This window comes from Lutjanus erythropterus, chromosome 5 (genome assembly GCF_056507025.1).
Source record: "Lutjanus erythropterus isolate fLutEry1 chromosome 5, fLutEry1.hap2, whole genome shotgun sequence".
Classification (NCBI taxonomy): Eukaryota; Metazoa; Chordata; class Actinopteri; order Lutjaniformes; family Lutjanidae; genus Lutjanus; species Lutjanus erythropterus.
Window position 1 is genome coordinate 8,737,531 of NC_139321.1, and position 22,770 is coordinate 8,760,300.

At 38.0% G+C, this 22,770-nt stretch overlaps 2 protein-coding genes across 3 annotated transcripts; one reads left to right on the forward strand and one right to left on the reverse strand.

Moving 5' to 3' along the window:
• Nucleotides 1-3,978: 3,978 nt before the first annotated feature.
• Nucleotides 3,979-19,210, forward strand: acsl4a (acyl-CoA synthetase long chain family member 4a). Of its 2 annotated transcripts, none has more exons than XM_084718682.1 (15): nucleotides 3,979-4,086; nucleotides 8,327-8,887; nucleotides 9,693-9,870; nucleotides 10,503-10,612; nucleotides 11,357-11,495; nucleotides 11,598-11,748; nucleotides 12,629-12,752; nucleotides 12,919-12,990; nucleotides 13,133-13,272; nucleotides 13,362-13,534; nucleotides 14,547-14,621; nucleotides 14,737-14,925; nucleotides 15,128-15,242; nucleotides 18,479-18,636; nucleotides 18,757-19,210. In XM_084718682.1, exons 2-15 carry the CDS (start codon nucleotides 8,531-8,533, stop codon nucleotides 18,912-18,914), a joined length of 2,139 nt encoding a protein of 712 aa, XP_084574808.1. In that variant the 5' UTR covers nucleotides 3,979-4,086; nucleotides 8,327-8,530; the 3' UTR covers nucleotides 18,915-19,210. The 2 variants fall into 2 exon arrangements, with proteins under 2 accessions (XP_084574808.1, XP_084574809.1); XM_084718683.1 differs by lacking the exon at nucleotides 3,979-4,086 and adding an exon at nucleotides 7,823-7,967.
• A 327-nt stretch (nucleotides 19,211-19,537) lies between these two features.
• On the reverse strand, nucleotides 19,538-22,702 carry nxt2 (nuclear transport factor 2-like export factor 2). Its single transcript, XM_084718684.1, has 4 exons — nucleotides 22,537-22,702; nucleotides 22,287-22,373; nucleotides 20,820-20,964; nucleotides 19,538-20,375 (listed from the first exon to the last, which is right to left on the reverse strand). Exons 1-4 carry the CDS (start codon nucleotides 22,549-22,551, stop codon nucleotides 20,191-20,193), a joined length of 432 nt encoding a protein of 143 aa, XP_084574810.1. The 5' UTR covers nucleotides 22,552-22,702; the 3' UTR covers nucleotides 19,538-20,190.
• Between the last annotated feature and the right edge of the window lie 68 nt (nucleotides 22,703-22,770).

Genomic DNA, 22,770 nt, shown 5'->3' on the forward strand with positions numbered 1-22,770 from the left:
TTTTTTACATTAAAGATGATCTCATTAATTCAGAAAGCAGACATTTTTAACATTAAAAATAATCTCATTAATTCAGGCAAAAAGTTTTTTTCTGAAGTGAATCCAATACACCTCTGTATACACTGAGTATGAGAAGCACATAAACACAATTTTTGTAGATTTTAAACTACATGAGAAAATAATTGGAAGTTTAAAAAAAAACTACTTTTCTGAAGCTAAACAGAGTTTTGCAGTAATTAAAAAACATGCAAAACTCCAAAATGTGAACAGATAGAAAAAAATAGATTAATTGCCAAAACATAAGCTAAATAAATATATTTTTAAAAACTCATTCTTTGCTGTAATTTATTTCTAAACCGAGCTTTTGCAAAGTCACCGCTTGCTTACTGGGGGTCCAGGCACCAACGGGGTCCTTGAATATTTTAACTATTATCTATTTCTTTGGAAATTGGAATAAGAAGGAAAGAAAAAGTGTTGAAGGTTTTGATTAAACGTAATGTATAGTGATCCTGGTCTGATCACTGATTGACTATAAAGACTTTATTATCCTAAACCTAAAATGAGAAACTTCTTCAAGACAAAATCCTCTCAAATTGGAGTTTCATGGTCTAATGGGCATCCATTGTGGGGGTCTTTGACGTGTAAAATTTAGCCCCTGGCTTGGACTAAGCTTCAATTGCTTACTGGAGAATATATATTCCGGTAAAGGCCACCTGTTCAAAAAAAAAGTGAATATGCACCACCAGACTGTGTCATTCTCAAAGCTGAACCCCTGCAGGTAATCTTCTCTTCAGTCCTTTGATATTATTCAGCGTAATGTCACACATTATTCTTCAGTGAATGGGGTCAAACAACTGACCATGAAATTACATGTGTTTCAGAGAGGGGTCAACATGGCCGTAAAGGAAATTGGCTGTCCAATACTGGGTTTCTCTGGTTCGTAAAACACGCGCACCTCGGCTCGTTACTCACTTGACGACACCGCCCCCTGCAGGCCGGTCTGCGTGTGTGGCGAAAAAAGAGGCACGTTCCCCACGCAGATCACGTCACAGCTGACAGCTGCTGCAGATCAATCGACCCCAAACAACATCAGTAAATCCTTTGATACCCGACCCTTTATTCCTTGGAGCCACACACTCACACACCAAAGGAATGAGAGATTCATTCCAAAACTTTATTGTAAAATATTAACATCAATTATAATGGTTCCCACTCTTAGAACCTTTACCTTTATTAAATACCTCTTTTTACACTATAAACTTAACATTTTTTTCTTTTAATAAAACAACAGAACCAGCTTATACTCACACAAAGAGTGATAATGATTCCTTGTCACAGAGCTCATAGACATGTTGTCCACTGTTACCTATTCTTGAGTGAGGACAAAGAAATCTATCTCTTTAAATTATTTTGTATGAATTGTGTTTAGTTAACACGTGCAAGTCTAATTTTGACATCCTCAGAGAAGACAGCTTTGTGGACCCCCTGTGATTTTTCCCAGGTTTGGAGCCAACGCTAGATGTGTTATATCCTCTTATCTGCTTATTTTCACTATAATTAGGTGATGCGTAATTTGATCTTATTTATCTACATTCATCCATTTTGTGTTTTTTCCCTTTTGTTATTTGTATTATTGTTGTCATGTTTTACAGTACTTTGGCTATTATTTATTGCATTTCATTGAACCTTATTCTGATGTTATTTCTTTACCCCATATCTTGGGTGATGTCTTATAATTGCACATTTGTTTTTTTGATAAAGATGTTCTGGGAAAGAAAAAAGAAAGGAAGAAAGAATAGTAGAGTTTTCCTTGTTTTGGTTCATAAATATTGGTTTCTATGCATGTGGACACAAAATGAGGAAGTTATACACTTTCAGTTGCTTTCCAGTTTCCTGTCATTTCCCAACCACTTTATGGAGCATTGACATGAACATTGGGGCTGCTGCTTTTTTAAACCATATATAACATATGAATATATAGTGGTATGTTTCTGATTTATTTTTGAACAAACTGGCCTTACGTACTGAGATTTAAACGCACACTAACAGAAATTAACATAAACAAGTGAAGAAAAAACAACCCAACACCAGTTTGATTGATTTTTCCTGGAGTACACATGTCCTAGGAAAATAAATAAAAGAGTTTGAAAAGAAAGAGTTTCCTAAATGTTAGTAGAAACATTTAAGATAAATTAATAAAGGAGGCCTTTTCCCTTTGCTATTGATGTGTGACATAGACTGGCTGTCGGCATGTAGCTCTATGAGACAAGAATAATTACATCATGTGATTGCTTTATTATACTAAAGATCATAAATAGGATGAGACCATTCTAAATATTACTCAAAACATAATGTGATAAACAATTAATGGAAAAAAATAAAGCACATCCATATATGATTACTGACAGTTTGCAATGCCTATAACTTTATTTCTGACTCACAAAAGGGTCCATAGTAATAAGAAAAAAGAAGTAGAAAAGAAAAATAAGACATAGAATTAAAAACCTCAGCAATTCATCAGCAGTTTAAAAAACATACGCTATCAGTGCCAGTGCCTCTGAGCATACATGAGTCAAGTCCGCATGGTGCTGTTCTCTGACTCATCCAAGCAACACAAAATTGTACGTCAGATGTGCAAGACGTGCCTCACATGAAGAAACAGCAGAACAGCACAAACAGTTGACTGGTACTGTGCCTTCTGAAGCAGCAACCTCATTGCATCATTGTCACTACGAGCGTCCGGTTACTACTTTTCCTGTAGCTACGCAAAAGATGAGCTGTAAACACTATAGGTGTGCAGAAAGCTCTCAGTAATGAGGATGTGACATTGACAGAACACAGAACACTGAATTTGTGAAGCAACATATAGTTTACAACACTGTATGTATCTCTGTCCTTTATTTCTACTACTTCCTTGCATGTCATGAGAGGAATATCACACAAGTGAAACAAGTGACAGCACTGACTTCCTGTCCTCTGTTTCTGACAATCTACTCTTTTGGCCTTAAATTTAATGCCATAATAAGTGTCATAGTGTAAGCACACCTTTGATAATTATATGGACTATATGGACTACAAATTACCAGGTCACCAGTGTATACAAGATGATTGATTATAGAGTTTCCAACAAGACAGCCTGTGTTGCATCTGTTCAATTGTGTCAATAGGTCACTGATACATACTGAACAAGATGGGAACCTTGGCAAACACAATTATAATTTGAAATGACAGTTTTTCTATTTGGTTCAGAAACATTAGTTTCTACACACTGGACACAAAATAAAGAGGAGGGTAAAACAACTTGTTGAGTTAATTCCAGGTAAAAATGTTTTACTCTTAAAAATATAGACCATAGAAAGAGAATATTGCTTTAAAAATATTGCCTAAAAAGTGTTAAATTAGGACATTTCATTCTAGATGGTAAATCAAAACTAATTTCAATCTGCACTTTCAGTTCCTTCTCAGTTTCCTAAGAGGAAGTCACTTCTATTTCCCAACCACTTGGGGGCGACATTGACATGAATACAGTGGGGATACTGTTTTTCTGCATATATATATATATATATATATATATATATAGGGGGACGTTATGGTATTTGTTATTGAACCAATTGGTCTTATATAGACTACTGAGATTTTAGGTTGCTGAAACAGTGATGTAGATTAAAAAAACTTTTTTTGGAAAATAAATAAAAACAGAGGTATCTGTTTTTACCAATAATCCTTTCAGATGTGATCAGCGCTGTTTTTTTCTGTCCTCATTGCTCACTACTTTCACACAAAATACACACATTTAGGTCAAATATAGCCCACCAGAACAAATATGTAATGACAAATTGCAGACACTCTCATGTCAATAACATCTGAGAACAGAGGCGGTATTTACTTCCTGTAAGGTATTTTTCATCTGGCGGACGTAAGGGAAAAAAACCCAAGTAGGCAAGTCCGCACCGGCTGCTCATTGGTCCAGAAATATGGAATCAGATGACGTAGAGTTCCGGGTTTCTAGGTCCTGAGAAAAGGTAACTTTCGGTCATTTCTGGGTAGAGAGACAAGACTGACAGGGTTCGCCTCCCAGCGCTGAAGGTAAGAATGCTTTCAAGCCTGCCAGTTAAGCAGGGTATCACTCTCTGGCCGGCCACCGTAATCTCATTACCGCTTTTATCCGTTTGTAGATTTGTGTTAGGGTTAATTTGTGTGGGCAATGTTGAATTGGTTTTAGCTACATCCCCAGCTAGCTAACGTTAATCAAATTGGCCGACGGTTGCCAAATGATGCGCGCGGCGGTTAACAGCAGCGCGTGGCGGCTTTTGTCGTCATGTTTTGAGCTGTCCCGCTCCTCAGCCATTGTGACATTAACCGCCAGATATCGTTTGTTTGAGGATGTTGAATTCACCTCACAGGACGTCTTATTCTGAAGATACTCAGTTCTGATAATTTCTTATTCTGTGGGTTTCATTATCATATATCTTTCTGTGTTTTTAAGACGTTTTTGAAGATGAAGTCTCGTTATTAGAAACTGAATCTGGGCATTTCAATGATTTTACGTTAGCTATATCCATCCAAAATGGCTCCGTTGTGTTACCATGGAAATAACAAATTCATATGTGATGAGCGTACAACGGCCGTCATCAAGTATGACACATCTGGTTGGGTTTATCACAACCTGCTATCATCATCAAGATATGGATGTGCCAGAATATTTGCCTAGGTTCCCAGTAAGGCTACCTTTTTGTAAACCATAATGCTTTGCAAATGCAGTCATTTGAATATTCTGTTAAGATGTTGCCCTGAAGTGTGAATCAGCCTCATACAAACTACTAGAGCTACATAAACAAATTTTGTGTGCTCATACTGCTCTCAATGGGAGAGTAAAGGGCGGTGGGGGGTGAGTAGGCTCCCACAAATAATGAGAACATCTGACAAATGTTTATTACTCATACCTTCCCCCCATAACGTGTAGTAAATTCCAAGAGATCCAAGTCAAGTGGTTCAAATATGTTTCTTAACCATCCCCTGGTGTAAAGTTGTCAAAAGTAGCAGTACTTTTAATACATTTTCAATACCGTATTGTTTAGAATAATACTAATATTCAGTAGTATAGTAGTATCAAGGTACCAAAGCTATGGGAAAAAACCAGAAATTATATATATATATATATATATATATATATATATATATATATATATATATATATATATATACATATATATATATATATATATGTTCAGTCAAGACCTCAGTTCAGGCCTTATTTCCATGCTTGGGATTGGGCTTGCAGTGTAGCAAAACCAGGAGAAAAATATCCTATATTGTGTGTCTAGAACTTTTTTTTTTTTTTGCTGTGGTATCAAAAAAGGTATATAGTTTTTAAACTAGTATTGTATCAAAGTGCGAAATTCTGATATCATGACAACCCACCCTAACAACACCTTTTTGCCTCCAAAAATAATAGGTCTAATTTAAATCACGCTCTTAGTATACCTGTATACAAGGCAGCATAAATTGGCAGTAATCCGTATAAATGTTGGAATTTATTAAATAAATTTAAAACAAAATCAACCTATTTAAACATCACTTAAAACAGCACGTTTATATTACTTTTAAAACATTAGTGACTGTTTAGTGGCTCTATTTAACATAAATGTTGCCACATAAACTGTGCTCGATGTGTTAGCTTGTAAGTAAAAATTTCACTACAAAGATATTCCAAGAAAGCAAACTCACTAGGTCATTTAGACCCATTTTTGCATGTACGGGTGAAGAATTTCCTACTGCACATGCACTGTACTGCATCCAACTCTATTGCTGCCTTCAAATGGGGTCATGCTTACTGCCATCTTCACAACATCATAAACCTGAAATTTTCCAAAAGCTCAGGGGGTTCACAAGTCTTGTTCACGACTTGCCATGTTGTAACTACGAGTTCCAATTGAAGGCAGCACATGTCTCATGTAAAACACAGTTTGTGGTTGACGGTGGACAGCACTGAACAGTTTGACATTTAGTTTGTTGAAAGTATTAATACTTAATGTATTTAGTGGATGTCAGAGAGGAGGACATGCATAAATTCTTTTTAACCTGGTCATCAATGTGAAATTGTGGCATTACCGATTGCAGTATTTTTCCATACTTTCCCCCACTTGGATTTCTTAAGACTAGAACAGTTGAAATAGTTTCTGTTGCAATTTTGTGCTGGTTCATGTTGTGTGATGCCTGACAGGCATTGCCTGTACTATTTATTCAACCCTCATAGGCACAACAGCCACTGAACAAGTGAGTGTATGTTTTACATGTTATTATTACACAAGAATGTTGCTAGTTAACTACCGTTTGCTTCAGCAGAGTAAATTTCAAGGCAGAACCTCTGGCTCCCAAACAACAATCTTTATTTACCTTCTGGAGTACGGCCAGATGTTTTAAGATTATGCAGCAGACTTGTGACGTAGATTAGAGCTATGATTCACTGGAATGTGAATCACACTATGTGAGGAGTGAAGTTTTCAGGATAGGGAGGACTGGTTACACCAGTACATGGCTGACTTTATATTTATCTTAAATCAGATAATGAAGCTGAGCAGATACACAGTCCTGTTAATATCTGTTAGAGGAAGTTAGCAGAAGTCGTGTCTTTCTATATCTGTTCTGTGAGATGAAAGTAGGCCCCACATGGTAGCGGTAAGTTACAATGAATTAATTACATTTTCCGGTTTAGGTTAACGTTGATGTTAAAACTGCAACATCTAAAAATAGATTACACAAACCACTAACACAGCACACATCCCATGACTGAAAACTGATTTTACCCATCCATTTTTTTTAATAATGACATAACTTAAATACAAACGCCCTTTTTCCTTTTCATAGATCGCATAAAAATTCAGCAAAACATACTCAAATACAGTCACATGAAAGATTCAACAGAGCAGCAAAAATTAGTCAATTAACCTGTTGTCAACTATTAAATTAATCGCTTCTATTTCAAGAAAATAAAATTCATTTGGAGTCATTTTTTTAAAGCCAAAAATGTCAAAATTATCTGATTTTAGCCTTTCAAATGTGAATGTTTGCATGTTTCTTTACTCTTTTATGACAGTAAACTGAATGTCTTTGGGTTGTGGAGAGAACAAGATGTTTGCTGACATCATCTTGGGCTTTGGGAAACACTGACATTTTATGGACCAAACAACTAATGCATTAATCATGAAAATGAACAACAGATTAATTGGTAGTGATGATAATCATAGTAAGTTGCAGCCCTAAATTAAACCATGAAAAAACAGTCTGACAGTCATCTTAACATGATTACTCCGTAAGCTCTTAATGTCCCATTATTCTGTCCGTACATTTTCTTATATTGAGTAATATCTGGGCAAAATTTTAAATTGTCCAGAGAATTTCACAGTATTACTCCATCTACTGAAATACTGAATATAAAACTTCTATACATTTTCAGGCAACAGTCTACTTCTGGCTTTCCACATCATTAATAATGTTTTTAAATCAGCTATATCAATAAATTCCATCACATGTTATTTGATAGTTTAGTTTGGTCAGTTTTCACTCCATCCCCCCTGCGCTGTGAGGTTATTAGTGAGCTGAGCTTGGCCTCGAGTGCCCTTTCACTGGCCACCCAGTGGGGTGAGCTTCAAGAGTATTGTCATTGGTTGTCTGCTGCTCGATCCTCTTCAGCATAACACAGAGCTGTGGTCATTGGACAGTGTCCAGGCTGGTCAGATGGGCCCTGTCTTAACACTGCTTCCCTTCCATTGACCTCTCAGATAACCTACCCTTTATTGTTGAAAGGCAGACAGGGGCATGCAGTTGTACACAGCGAGGGAGGGAATTTGCTCTGTTGATATGCACCCTCCTACATCCTCCTCCTGTAGAAGTAGGAGCTCTCCCATAAATTGAACACTGAAAGATGACAGATGTTCAGAGGCTGTTTGGTACAGAGCAAGAAGGAGGTGAGTCTCTGATGAGTAGTGGGTGTAGTTCTTTGCAAACATAGCGCAGCCCTCCCGGGTGTAAAAGAAGGTTATGGGACGGGTTTAAATGTCTTTCAGATACAGATTGTATAACCTTTAGTAAGTAGCTTTGGTTCACAAACTACTGTTGTGTCTGGGTTCTCTTTTTTTTGTGAGTAGTGTGCCACCAGACAACCAACTTCTTCTTTTAGGTTGTTAGCATGTGACTAACATTTAGGGTGAAAATCAAGCCTGACTGTTTTGCTTTGATGTGTAAAAATGCTTTTTGCTTTTTTTGGTACATTATGTGCTTGATAAATATTTGTCTAATGGTATTTTCTGTTTTATCCCAACTTCAGGTGTAACATCTGGGGGACAGTGGACCAAACACTTTCATACTACGGTTGTGGGATTTCTAAAAGTGACTACTACTTGGTATTTCATTTTCTGAGGTGCCCCACCTGACACCTTAAACAATCTTTGGGAACAGCACACCAATTAAAACTAGTCTGACTACTTCTGCTGCTCAGTTCCCTCTCACATACACTTCTCGAAAGGACAGTATGGGTCTCCAGTCAGACTCTACGCTTCAATCTATCCTCCTTTTTCCAATCCACCTTCTGGTATGGCTGTACTCCCTCCTGTCATTCCTGCCCTGGTACTACATCACTGGTGCTGGGGAAAGGAAAGCTCTTTCCAAGCGGATAAAGGCGCGCTCCACCACAGGCAATGCAGAGGGACCGTACCGCTCTGTGGACCACTTTGATTCCTTGGCCACAGAGGACTTCCCGGGCAAGGACACACTGGATAAGCTGTTCAACCATGCTGTGCAGCGCTTTGGGCCGGCACAGTGTCTTGGCACCAGAGATATACTGAGTGAAGAGAATGAGATTCAACCCAGCGGTAAAGTGTTTAAAAAGGTACATTTTCCTCTCACCATATATATGTATTTTTATGTCTCCATGCTGGTAACAGTTGTGGCCAGGACCATTATGTTTTTGGGTCGCCTGTCTATCAGTCTGTCTCATTCCTGTGAATGCGATGTCTCAAAAACATTTTGGCACATATGTCCACTTGGACTTAGGATGAACTGACTAGATTTTGGAAGTCAAAGGTCAAGGTCACCCTGACCTCGTGTCCATCCCATTTTTGTGTATGCAATATCTCAAGAATCCCTGTGACCTCACAAAACATGTTTTTGGCTATAAATCAAGAATTCATGCGCTAATTGTGACAATATTTCACATGAATATCTAATAGGATAAAATGAAGAAATGACATTTTAAATCCAAAAGATCAAAGGTCAGCTTAACTGTGACATTATAATGCTATGCTTTCTGTCAGTATGGTAGGTAATTGTGTTTTTTAAATGTGAATATCTACCAGCCACTGACAGACAAATGTTCAAAATCACTACTCAATAGTAAATCATTATTTTGTGTCCGAAATCTGCCAGCCACACTCATATTTGACCGTCATTTGGCTGGTGCTAATTTCCAACCCTGCTCTAAGTGAAAACAGCAATATATGTTTCGATATAGTGATAAGTCTTTTGAAGTCTTCAATACATATGTCCTATGACTCTGGACAGACATGGTTGTAAACAACAATGTGACTTGCTGCCAGAAGCTTCCAACCGCTACGCAGTACTGCAATTCTAGTTTTTGTGAGGAATGCTTGTGAGGACTGATATCTAATGTTACAACTGACTCTTTCTCCTACTAGTTGATCCTGGGAGAGTATAGATGGCTCTCCTACAATGAGCTGGACGTGATAATCAGTGAGTTTGGCAGTGGACTGGCAGCTCTGGGGCAGCAGCCCAAAAGCAATATTGCAATCTTTTGTGAGACCAGAGCAGAGTGGATGATCACTGCCCAGGCATGCTTCAGGCGCAATTTCCCATGTAAGTATACTACAGCATGTTCAGTATAGTACAAGATGTTTTGTTACAAATAAGAGATAATTTACAGTGAGCAGGTCAGTACTGAGAAATAGTACCTGACAGGGAAGTGCAGAAGAGGTCTTGAATTACCCTGAAGAGGGTTTGTTTGACACAGTCACTGTGTATTATCTGGATTATGCCATGACTGCTTACAAAAAAACAGTAAACTGACACAAAATCTAAAAATGATTCAACTGAATGAATGGAAAAAATGATTTTATTGATTTTTATCATTCCTCTATGGATCATGGTCATGACTGTGATAACATAACTTGTTGTTCATAGCAACGGTCTGTTGTTCTTAGCAACTGCAGTTCAGAAATAAGAGAACTTAATGGGTCCTGTCTAGAAAGGAACCTAAGACTTGTGAAATACGTACACGTGTGCACTTGATTCAGCACTCAATGTCACTGCTTTTAGACTTAGTTGACCTATTATTTGTACAAATCCTGTGAGAGTTTTGCAAGTCTTGGGTTAACGTCTAGACACAACCACCTTAATGCCATACTTGACCAATCATAATCGAGTATTTCATAAAGCTGTGTAATAACATGCAAATAATGTATTAACTGCTGTTTTTGTGTTCGTTCCAGTGGTGACATTCTATGCAACACTGGGAGAGGAGGCAATTGCATTTGGACTGAACGAGACTGGAGTTACACATGTAATTACCAGCGTGGAACTGCTCGAGACTAAACTGAAAGTGAGTTAATCCCTGTCAGAATCACTCCCTCTGATTTCAAGAGAATCAGTGATCAAGCTATGGTCTCGAAACATCTTGTCTGTCTATATAAGTAGCTCTAATGTTCATCATGAGATGATGATTTGGGGCAATTTAACAGCAAAGTTGGTATGGGGAACTATATTATATGGATGAATGAACAGACCATCTGTTCAGAAACGTATTATAGTTGCTCACTAAATGAATGGTGGTCAGTCTTACTGTACAGCTGTGTTTTTAAAATGGTGTAGCTACGTGTTATGCTTGTTGAGGCATTTGAAATTAGGTACAACAAATTTGGACTGTGTCAAGACACATAGGTTGGAGAGAGATTAGAGAATTGAGACAGAGCATAGAGACAATGCTGAGAGAAATGGTGAATGTTTTACATGGACTTTGTGTATAGATTTGATTAAAATTTCTTTCTTTCCCCAAAAGCCATGCTCAAGATATTACTAAAAAGAATTTAACTAGGATGCAAAGTGTAGTAATATGCATTTCTGTGAACATGGTAAAATCTCAAACTGTTAGATTCCTAACTTTTTAAAACATGTTTGTGGGTCTTCTGCTATTTCCAGTGCATGATTTTTTATATAGTAGTTGAAGCTCCTGTCCATTATAAAGATTATGTCAGTGGATATGGAGCTAGAAATCCTTATTACAAAAGAAAATCACGTGATTGGATATCCTGTCCTGAAAGCAGCTTTGTCCTCTCTTTCTATACAGAATGTGCTCCCACAGATCCCAAAACTGAAGCATGTGATCTACGTGGACCAGAAGAAAGTGAGCACAGAAGGTTACCCAGCAGGACTGTCCATCCACAGCATGCAGGCCATACGAGAGCTGGGCGCACAGCCTGAGAATAGTGTGTATTTCTCTGATTCACCTTGGCTGTGCTTCTTTGTCAAATTTAGTGAAAGGCCTTCCACATACAGTACAAGACAATAACTCTTTGTTTGTCTTGCAGTTGGGAGGGAAATTGTGAAGCCTCAGCCCTCTGATCTGGCTGTAGTGATGTACACCAGCGGTTCCACAGGCAAACCCAAAGGAGTCATGATTGTACACAGAAACCTGATTGCAGGAATGACAGGCCAGTGTGAACGCATCCCTGGACTTGGGTGAGTTTCAGAAGTGGTCATTATATATGATTTACGATCCTGTACCTTGCACAGCTTGGTTTCTATTACTGTTCCTACCTCAACACCACAGCTCTTATTGAATAGCACACATCTCCAGAGCTCTTTTTTGTTGTCCAACCAAAACAACATTGGCTTAAAAAATTCCACGTAGATAACAGTAGAATTTTCCACATTAGAGAGTTCAAGAGCAAAATAAACACCACTCACCATCTATCTAAAGGTGTAAGGAGGTGGATGGTACATTTTTGAGACTGTTACAAACTGTGAACCAAGGAACCACACTCAAAAATACTGAATGAGGAACCGAAAACCTGTAGTCCTAACCTTTAGACTGGGTTGCACCAACAAAGATCAGTTTTATTGAAGATTAGAACCGATCAGAGATTAGTAAAAAACAAGGTTTGAAATGAGTAAATCCAGATTTAAAATTAAGTAGAGCTCTGTTGCACAATTCAAACCTCAGTGTAGTAAATGCAGGTTTAGTAATGTAATCAGAAATTAAGCAGTTTAATCAATATGGAGATGCTTACTTACCCAAATTAAAATTAATTAAAAAGGTATAATAATTTGGGTGCTGTTAGGACCTAGTAAGTACAAAAGATGGGGGAAATGATAAATTTTGGCTGTACAGTATTCCTTAATAAAAGGTTACATTGTTTGCTAGCTAGCTAAAAAGTTAGTCAGCCTAGTTAGCCTAATCATGATGGCTTGGCAGAGAACCTTTCAGTAGTACTTCTTGGCCATATTATCAAGTGGAGTAACAGAAAGAAGAGACACATTAGAAAACTCAGTTAGGATTACATTTCGTCAAAGAACTTGATTTGACTTGCCTTTACTTTCTCTTCCTGTGTTCTGACAGGCCTGATGATACTTACATCGCCTATCTGCCCCTGGCTCATGTTCTTGAAATGACAGCAGAAATCTCCTGTGTGACATACGGTTGCCGGATCGGCTACTCATCCCCCCAGACTCTGTCAGACCAGGTAACACCCAGAACCGACAGCATGTCCTGTTTTATCTGTCATACCAGTAACAAAATAACATACCTGGGTGTGGTTACTTGTACTTGTCTAGGTTATTGTCATTGCCTTAATTGTTGCTGCAGTAATGTAATCAGTGCCTTCGTTTGTTTTTCCCTGTTCCATTCAGTCCACTAAAATAAAAAAAGGAAGCAAAGGAGACTGCTCGGTGCTCAGACCCACCCTGATGGCAGCTGTGCCTGTAAGAATCCTACTTTTTATTCTTTCCCCTGTCCATCGCTCACTACTCACTGTGGTTTTCCTCCTCTCTCTGTTTGTTCAAGTTATTTAACCCACTTATCATCAAGTGTATAAATTAACCCTATATGTTATCTCCTTAAAAGGAAATTATGGACCGCATCAACAGGAATGTGATGAGCAAAGTGCAGGAAATGAGTTTCATTCAGAAGAAGCTGTTTACTTTGGGCTACAATTATAAACTAGAGCAGATCAAGAGAGGCTATGATGCACCACTCTGCAATGCGTAAGAAACCACTACTTGTACTTCATCGCACAAAAATGTCATTGTTGTGTGTTTGATTTTAAGTCTAACACCACAACTTCTCTTTGCAGCCTGTTGTTTAGGAAAGTGAAGAAACTGCTGGGTGGACGGGTGAGGATGATGCTGTCTGGAGGAGCCCCCCTGTCCGCAGTCACTCAGAGATTCATGAATGTGTGTTTCTGTTGTCCAGTGGGACAGGGCTACGGGCTGACTGAGACCTGTGGGGCAGGCACCATCACAGAAGGTAGGAACAGATACAAAGTGTAGAGTAAAGAATTTTTAATTTAGTTCAAGACTTAGCTGCTTACTGAAAATTGTAATTGGTTAAAGTCATATTTTAGTCTTTTGTTTTTGTTTTCTTTTAGTCAAGATTTTGTTTTTAGAACTTGTTTTTTGGACATACCTTTGGTCAATGTTTTAGTCATAATTTGATGGTACAAAAAAAAGGATTTTACTGAAGGATATTTTCTCCTGGCTGTAGAATTTCCAATCATTCACTTTACATGGGGCTAAAATTATTATTTTTATTAGATTTGTATTATTGTCAGGGCATAAAACAAACAATCTTCTGATATTTACAAATCAAGACTCTACATGGCACTGCCGTCAGCGCTGAAAAAATGTTTGAATCAAAAGTTAAACTGGGTCATGGAATTTGAGAATTGTGGCTCCCATAGAATTAACATACATGTAACTGAGTCAATCACCTTTCAGAACAGATATTTACCACGGCACACACTGCAGAGGAGGGTGTGTTTTCAGGTGTCTTCATAAATTATGTTTTCTCCACACATCTTTAACCCTAAAGGTGCTTCATCCTCTGAGGGAATGATGCACTCTGACTTTCTTTTTGTTTGAATATGACAGAAAAGTGTCCACAGGTCTTTTCTTTTTTTTTTTTCTCACCTGACAAACCATTTGTCAAGATGAGCCACACACATTTTAAGCTAGCTAGATTTATTAAGTATTCTGAGATGGCTGATCACTGTGATCTAATGTGGGTTGACAACCCAAATAGACTGCATTATTTTGTCTCATATTTATTTGTAAGAGCATAAGAACAGAGATTTCTTCATCACTTTTGTCATCAGTTTTTTTCCATTTATGTTGTCACAATTTAGTCATGAAATAAAAGGACATCAATAAATAATTATTAAAATTTTCATTGACAAAATGGACGATGTTAGAGTAAGAGGAGAGTGTGAATATGAGAATGAAATAAAACATTGTGTCCTACATTGTGTTTTCTCATACAGTTGCAGACATCAGCACCGGGCGTGTCGGAGCTCCTCTGCTGTGCTGTGAGATCAGACTCAGGGACTGGGCTGAAGGTATGGCTGAGAAATATGTCTGTACATGCTGTGCATACAATGCAGAGTGACAAGTATTTTTTAATTATAGGGTAATTATTTGTTATCATAGTATTTCATTTGCCAATTTTCGCAGGTGGCTACACCAGCAAAGATAAGCCAAACCCAAGAGGAGAGATCCTGATCGGTGGCCCCAATGTAACCATGGGTTACTACAGGAACGAAAGCAACAGTCAGGACTTTTTTGTGGATGAAAACGGTCAGAGATGGTTCTGCACCGGAGATGTAGGAGAGATCTACCCGGATGGCTGTCTACAGATAGTGGGTGTGTATGCTGTCTTTGTTCTCAAAGCAATTACACTGTTCTTCTGTCCACAGCTGTCATCTGATGGTGTTCGTAAAGGAACACCATTCATACTTAATTTCATAGCACAGATCAGCAGTCAATGTGGTTGTAACTTCTGACAGGAAAGCAGTTTGTGTCTGACAGAGCACTGTTGTTAACACATTTTTCTATTCACATTTAGACCGCAAGAAAGACTTGGTGAAACTGCAGGCCGGGGAGTATGTGTCTCTTGGTAAAGTCGAGTCTGCTCTGAAAAACTGCTCTCTCATAGACAACATCTGTGCATACGCAAACAGGTGAGTAAGTCACTTTAATTAATGTAGGAAAAGTTGAAATGAGAGGAATTGTGATTTAGGGTCACATTTCTTTTATATCTATGTGTAAAAATACATGTGATGTACTATGGAAAGCATTCAGATTTTTCCCAAAACCTAAAATAACAACCAAAAGTCACAGTTGGTGTCCAAACCCCAGGGTAGTATGGGAGACAACCCTCATAAATTCTTTCAGATGTCTCATGTCTGTGTGATAAATGTCAGTCAACTGAAGCCACCCTTTGACATAGTTATGCACTCTGCCCCAAACTAAAACATGTTTGGTTCGATATTTTCAGTGCAATAACAAACGTCTATCATTAATAAGCGCTTTGAACCTGAATAAACCTCTGTAATATTGGGAGTTTCTGAGAAGTGGATGCATTTGAATCCGTTTCAACAAAAGTGTTTCTGTTATGTGCTAATTACAGTCTACTTTGAAGCAGTGGCTCACGGAAATGACCAATACACTGCTTCTGAGAAAAAAATCAGACATGCTTTGAGAGATAAACAGGAGGACTCCTCACTCACTCAGAAGTAATCATACGCAATCTCAGAAAAAGGCGACAGTTAATCCCAAAATCAAAAAATAAATATTTTTCCTCTTTCCATGCCACATTCATTTGCATTTCCATTACCACTTATAATATGCCAACCTGTGCAGAGTCACACCTAAGGTGGACAGATTCTGGAGTCAGACCAAAGCACACCCAATTCGCCTCCAAGGGAGGTTACGGTAATGTGGCCACTATGGTCAGCCCATGACGATCGCCCTTTCTATCCCTCAGTCAAGCACGTGTTGCAAGACCCCACTCATGTCTGAGTATGAGCTAAGAGAGAGATGTTTTTAAGTCTCTGTATGTTCAGCTCTCAGTAGTTTTGTAGCTTTTAACTGAATCTCTGTGGTTTGAAGTTTAGTTTCGCTCCTGCATCCCTTTTTGTACTTTCAGGTATTTTCTTCATTTTAATATATGATGCTCGCTTTTAGTCAGATAGGAATCGTGTTAAGATACAGCTGATAATAACCCAACATTTCCTGATTTTGCCACTTCATAATGAAAGCTTTTAAATTACAAAATAAAAGGGGACTTCTGCTGTGGGGAATTCATGGAAAGTTAAAAGCATTTATTTACCGTTTTACAACTGCTTGACTCAAGACAAACGTATTAGTTAAAAGAAACACCTTTGAGCAGGAACTGTGGTAACAGAGATGCTAATCCCTGCTTTGTTGGGGATATAAAAGAAGTCACACTGAGTCAAGTCAAGCCAGCATATGCATATGGCTGTAAAGATCTCTGCCTTCTATCCAGTATAATGAAACTAGATGGCATTCAGCTTGTGGGGCTCAAAGCACCAAAATACATTTGAAAAACTCAACAGCAATGTCTGTTTCAATAACTCATGACTTGCTTACTCAAGATCATCCACAGATGTTGTGAGCAGTTTCATGAAGTACTTATTATCTCTCTGCCACACTACACCAACCACAGCACAGAAGGAAGACTCATGGATGAGAGGTTACAGCTCAGCCAAGGAGGACACTGTTAATATTTACCTAGTGCGATCTCATGAGCATGGGCTTCTCATCGATGAGTAGATGCACGCTTGCATTTATTATTTTGTCGCTTTGAGCACCACCAGCCGAGTGCCCTCCAGTTCAAATAAATTTGAGAGAGGACAGACATCTCAAGACTGATATCAACAAAACTGCAACTCACACCAAAACTATTTGAATGGATACATAGTGCTACAAGTAAGAGGAAAAGTATGTATTTGAGTTTGGGGTGTTAACGTTAGATGTGCACTCCCAACTGCTGTAACAGTGGCTCAATGTCAGTATTAAATATCCTCCTGTGCATGTTTCACTAAAATGTGCACGTGTCAAACACTTAAAGGAGTTGCTGCTGCGTCCTGTCTCTGATCTGATGATGAGTCTCTGATTAGACTAATGACTGTCATTGACACATCAAAGGAGACGCCCAGGTGGAGCAACGTTCTTTATTTGAAGACTGTGACAAAACGAATCAAAACACAGAATATTAATTTATTTAAATGATTTTAGTGATTTAACAATGATTTGATTGTTCCTCCAGAGCGTATGATCAGAACTGTGTCCATAGCAGTGGTCTGTCCTTCATAACAACGTAATAACAGACCTGAGAATGTTGTAATTGACCAATCAAAATTGAGTATTTAACAAAGCCAGGTAATAACATTGTATAATCATCCCTGCCTCACCCTGGCCTTGTCATGCTAACAATTACTAACAGTATCCCAGCAGTGTGTTTGTCAAGTTTGGCAGCTCAGGCGTTGACCTTTACTCCCACATCTTTAATTTCTCAAGCGACATTTCAGCTGAATTCATCTTCCTCTTCAGCTGACATGAATTCCTTCCTGTGCTCCCCCTTCAGCTGACTCGTCAAACCCTCTCGGGTCTCATCTTCATCTATGAAAAACAACAAAAATGTTCTTTTCCCTATAAGTCCAACAGCTTTTAGTGTTCACACAATTTACTTCTACTACTTTCAATGCTTGCATGTCAGTCGACACTTGAATTGCCACTATCACCTGCGCTTTAACTGATATTTCTACTACTTTCAGTGCTTGAAATTCAATTGAATCTACAACTCCTTGAACTGATGCTTACAATTAAACGAACACTTGAACTTAATTCAGTGCTTACACTTGAATTGAAATTTCAGCTTCTCACAGCACTTCCTCTTGTAAATACCATTTCAACTTTAGGGTTTAATTTTGAATGCCACTACAACTTACATGGATTATTACAACCATTTTCAGCAGCAAGAGAATTGTTGCATTACCAGAGTTTTAAACAGTATTACAGCACTGGTATAAAAAAAAAACACTTGACATCTTTTTTAATACTGCAGCAAAAAGAGAGTCCAAGGCACACAAAATAAGATTTGTTTTTCCTTTTTTTCATTAACAATCTGCACTCAACACTGTTGTCCTGCCTGAAATTTGGCTTGAAGCAAAACCAGACAAAGACTAGACAGAGCTGAGGTCTTGAATGAGCACTGAGATCATTTTTCTTATAGCTTTGATACTTTTGATACCATAATTAACAGATACTGCATCATTTTAAACACACGGTGTTGAAAAATGTATCAAAGTATTGATTCTTTTGCGAGCACTCTGATAATTTCAGCCTTTTCTTTGACTTTTATCAACCTTGTTTCTAATGTTTGTCCTTGCAGTGAACAGAACTACGTGATCAGCTTTGTGGTTCCCAACCAGAAACGGTTGACAGAATTGGCCAAACAGCGAGGCATTGTGGGAGCATGGGAGGAGATCTGCACTCACCCCGACATGGAACGAGAGGTTCTGAAGGAGATCAAGGAAGTTGCTCTTAACAGTAAGAGTTGACTTTGTCTTGTCATGATATTGTGATATGGCTGCACTTATTATCTGTACTTTTATGCACACTTATGTCTGTCTCCCCCCCTCACCCGACCATTTCTTTTCATCCGTTTAGTTAAACTCCAGCGATTTGAGATTCCAGTGAAGGTGCATCTGAGTGCAGAGCCGTGGACCCCTGAGACAGGTCTCGTCACAGACGCGTTCAAGCTGAAGAGGAAAGAGCTGAAGAACCACTATCTCCACCACATAGAGAGAATGTACGGGGGGAAATAACTGTGTCAGTGTCACCCAAAGATCCCCATTCTCACCATAACCACTGTTCTGACCTGTAAATAATCTTCCCAATACGAAATTGGATTTTTATGCTGTTTGTGAACCAGGGCGTCCATATGAAAATGTGTTGAACAAAAAAAAAAAGCTGAAGCTGTAGATAGTTGTAGCTGTTGATCCATATGTGCTGCTTTATATTCTTGTGTGTACAAGTTTTTGATTGTGTAAGAGATGCACTCCAACAGCAACTCTTATTCCATGAAAAGGGTCAGAGACCATTACAGCACTCAACTGCCATCCACTTCAATCTGTCGGCACCACTGTCCTCCATATGTTGCTGATGCTTTGTTACTTCCATAGAATAATATTAATAACTGTAATCATCATGGAGGCCCGTAATGCTCTTTGTTTGTGAAGTTGGAGTACTGATGTTACTGTGCCTTCAGTCTGCAGTACTTGTTTAGTCAAGCAGAAGTGGCATCTAGATGAAAACATAGTTTACGCTTTTGTTACAAAAATGGCTCACTTGCCATGTGTTTACTTGAGGCTTTAGGCAAAATACCCCCACCCCGAGAGGCTCCAAAATGTGTCATAGAGAGGAAAAAGTTGCTCAAGGTCATGTCCACTTTTTTTTTTTTTGGGCCAATGTTGTTTTATTTATGTTTGTGTGAATTTATTAAGAAAGTAAGACCAAAATGTGCAAACTCAGGCACATGACTCAGGAAGATAAGAACATGTTTCAATATATGAAATTGTGAAGTAGTGGGTTGCTTGTATAGAAAGCACTTCTGTCAAAACTCTTGTGGGCACCTTATTTATTTAAGAGCAAGCATGCTTAACTACTAACCAGCTACTAAAAATGCTTAGCATTACCTAGTCAGAACTGGCATACTGTAATACTGTGCATATTTTACCTCAGTTAACAGGTTAATGTACAATTTGGTATCATGAGGTTCTCTGAAATTCAGCTCATTTTAATATTATAGAGTGTTTTCTATGTATTTTTCGAAGTGTTGTCGTGTTGATGGATTTTCATCATTTAAACCTAAAGGACGCAGACATTGACAGTCACTTTGCAGCTGGTTGTTTGGTGATCCTATTTGTATTTATTACTCCATCATTATGAGCACATGCCTTGTTCAACAATTTGAGAATAAACATCTTTTCGTATTCAGTGTTGTATGGCATTTTGATTTTATTATAAAAACATAGAAATAAGCAAAACGCATCCTCACGTTCATCATACACTTTAGAAAGGAAAGCGGAGGTGAGGAGAGACTCAGCTGTTCCAGTCTTGAAATCGGAAACAGTCACTAGCGATCTTCCAAACAGGCTGGTCATTGTTGGGTGTAGCCTGAGCTGTCAAAAGAAAGTTCTGGTTGAAGAAACGCTGTTTGTTCCCTTCAAACTTCACCAGCCCTCCAGTCACCACGAGCAGCGTAGTCTGGCCTTGGGTGGCTTGTTCTGTGAATGAAGAAAGGGTGCATTGATGTTAGATTAGCATGCCTTCATTAGAGGAACATTGCAATTAAATTAAAGACCTAGCCCAGATATTTTTACACCTTAATTGATTTAATATGCTTGATGTGTCATGCTCTGCTTCATTTTTCTTTGGACTACTGAAGAATCTCTAATAGTATTTGGATGGGTTTTGAGTTTGATTAGGGTTATTGCCAAGTATTTCACACACGTGAAAGAGAAAGATAAGAGCAAGCACTTCAAGTCAAAAACCACAAAAAAATGACTATATGAAAAAAATTGGTACAAAATGATGATTACATAAAATGGCTGTCCAGATTTGTGCAGGAATGTGCAAAGTATTTACCAGGGAATGCGTAAAGTTCACAATATAGGAATATTTGAAATGTGCAAAGAATGACGGAAAAATTATGACATGGCTTCACTGACCATGAACTGGTTGACAATCCAGCGTCTGAACTTGGAACTCGCTTGAAGGCAGCGACTCAAAAAACTCGCCCAGAGCGTCCTGACCTGACACCGCATTCCCGTTCCACACCAAGGTTGCCTTGTCAAGGTAGAGCCGCGTCAAGTTCTACGACACAGGAAATTATGATAAGATAAAAACAGAATCAGCAACAGTGACATCAATGAAAAGATGAACATAATGTGCTTTACAGCCTGACCAGTACTAGATTTTGGAGGCCAATACTACTGTTGATATGTGGAAATATCAGCTGATAATTTTCACACAATATTATAAGGATAAGGATCCCTTCAATTTGATGTGTGCTAAGTGGGACATTTTATAGGTGAGAAATAAAGTTGTTACTGCTCTCTGGTGAGCAAACTTTGTAATGGCAACACTGTAAATTACCTCAAACATATATAAGGCAATCTTAGAGAGCAATACCAGGCAGATTATTAAATAATCAGTCAGACGTTTTAATTTCTAACCGAATATTCATTGGCAATGCAATTGTTATGCCTTCAAAGCATCAAGTTGATTTAATTTGAAATTATGAAATATAATTCTACATCCATGCTCTGTACTTTTCATCTCCCTCCCTCCCACCGCTCTTTTCACTGGGGGACACTGAGAAATATTAAACTGATTAATGAAAAGATTCTGTTTTACACTGGCGACAAAAACTCTTTCTTTTATCCCTCACTTGAAGAGAATAATCTTTCATTTCAATGATGCTGCGTTCATGTTTCTTAGCATGTTAATCTAACTGTGGTTCATGGTACTAGGATGCATATATATTAACACAATATATTATGATAATAATCATATTAAAATGAAATACTTGAAAAAAAATGTACTCAAAGTAAAAAGTAGCAGTCATGAAGTTACTGTGTTAAATTCTGAAAATCATTCTTTCCCAAATAACAAGCAATTTCCATCACATTATTTGTGCTTTTCCAAGTAACATATTTGGATTTGAGTGCATCCCTAATAACAACATATCGAATATCGCTATTAAAAAAATGTCACAGTACTGTACATACATAATTCATTACCAGAAACAATTCATGCCAATTTTTGTGCATGGTTAGATTAGGGCTGGCTACTTTCATTTTATTTATTAAAGAAGGAAAGCAGAAGGGCTTTAGGAAAAATGCTGTACACATTTGATTTACTATTTTTTTTTAAAAAAAACATGTTTTCAAGTTGACATTTTAGTGTCACAGTAAATACTGTATCGTGGACTACCTTGAGTTTTTGGTATTGTTACATTCCTACTCATTATTACTAGGTATATACACGCCAATAATGATATATCTGTGAACCTAAAATCTGACGATAATATTGGCCATGCCAATGTATCGGTCCAGCTGTACTGTTCTCATACAATTAATTTCAGATAACTGCAGGTTTTCCAAATCAGAGAAGAAAACATGACCAACACTCACCCTCCTTTTCTTATCCATGCAGTCGTAATAAATGTTGACAAACTCTTCTGAATACCTGCATGACTGGTCCACATGTGTCCTAAAATCCTGGGTGGGACAATCACTTATTAAATGCTAGTCACAATTAGTCAGAGTCAACAAATGAACAAGGAGAGAATGATCAGGGTAAACGCGCACATTGGATGCTAGCTAATTAGCTAGCTAGCTGCTTAATTTCGGTATAAAAGTGCAGCTAAAGTTTCAAACTTACCAATGTGGTTGCCATAATTACAGATATATGAATCAGAACAACAATGAACTACTATCAGAGGATAAAGAAAAACCTTTTAAAGTATCAATTTAAATGGGGTTTGGTTTTCTTGTTCACTTCATAGAAAATCCAGCCATTTTGGCACATGTATTACTTCCTCTAGGCACCACGTTGACCTACCAAAATAAAATGTTTGTACGTTTGTTTCATCACAACGAAGGGCACTGAATGATT

Bases quoted from the DNA above. Each gene is read 5' to 3' on its own strand.
- acsl4a (XM_084718682.1), top strand. From the start codon at position 8,531: ATGGGTCTCCAGTCAGACTCTACGCTTCAATCTATCCTCCTTTTTCCA. The intron at 12,753-12,918 runs GTAACACCCAGA...TGTTCCATTCAG, and splicing joins CCCAGACTCTGTCAGACCAG to TCCACTAAAATAAAAAAAGG. The intron at 14,926-15,127 runs GTGTGTATGCTG...ATTCACATTTAG, and splicing joins TGGCTGTCTACAGATAGTGG to ACCGCAAGAAAGACTTGGTG.
- nxt2 (XM_084718684.1), bottom strand. The intron at 20,965-22,286 runs GTGAGTGTTGGT...CCTGTGTCGTAG, and splicing joins GCATGGATAAGAAAAGGAGG to AACTTGACGCGGCTCTACCT. The intron at 20,376-20,819 runs GTCAGTGAAGCC...CTTCATTCACAG, and splicing joins GGATTGTCAACCAGTTCATG to AACAAGCCACCCAAGGCCAG.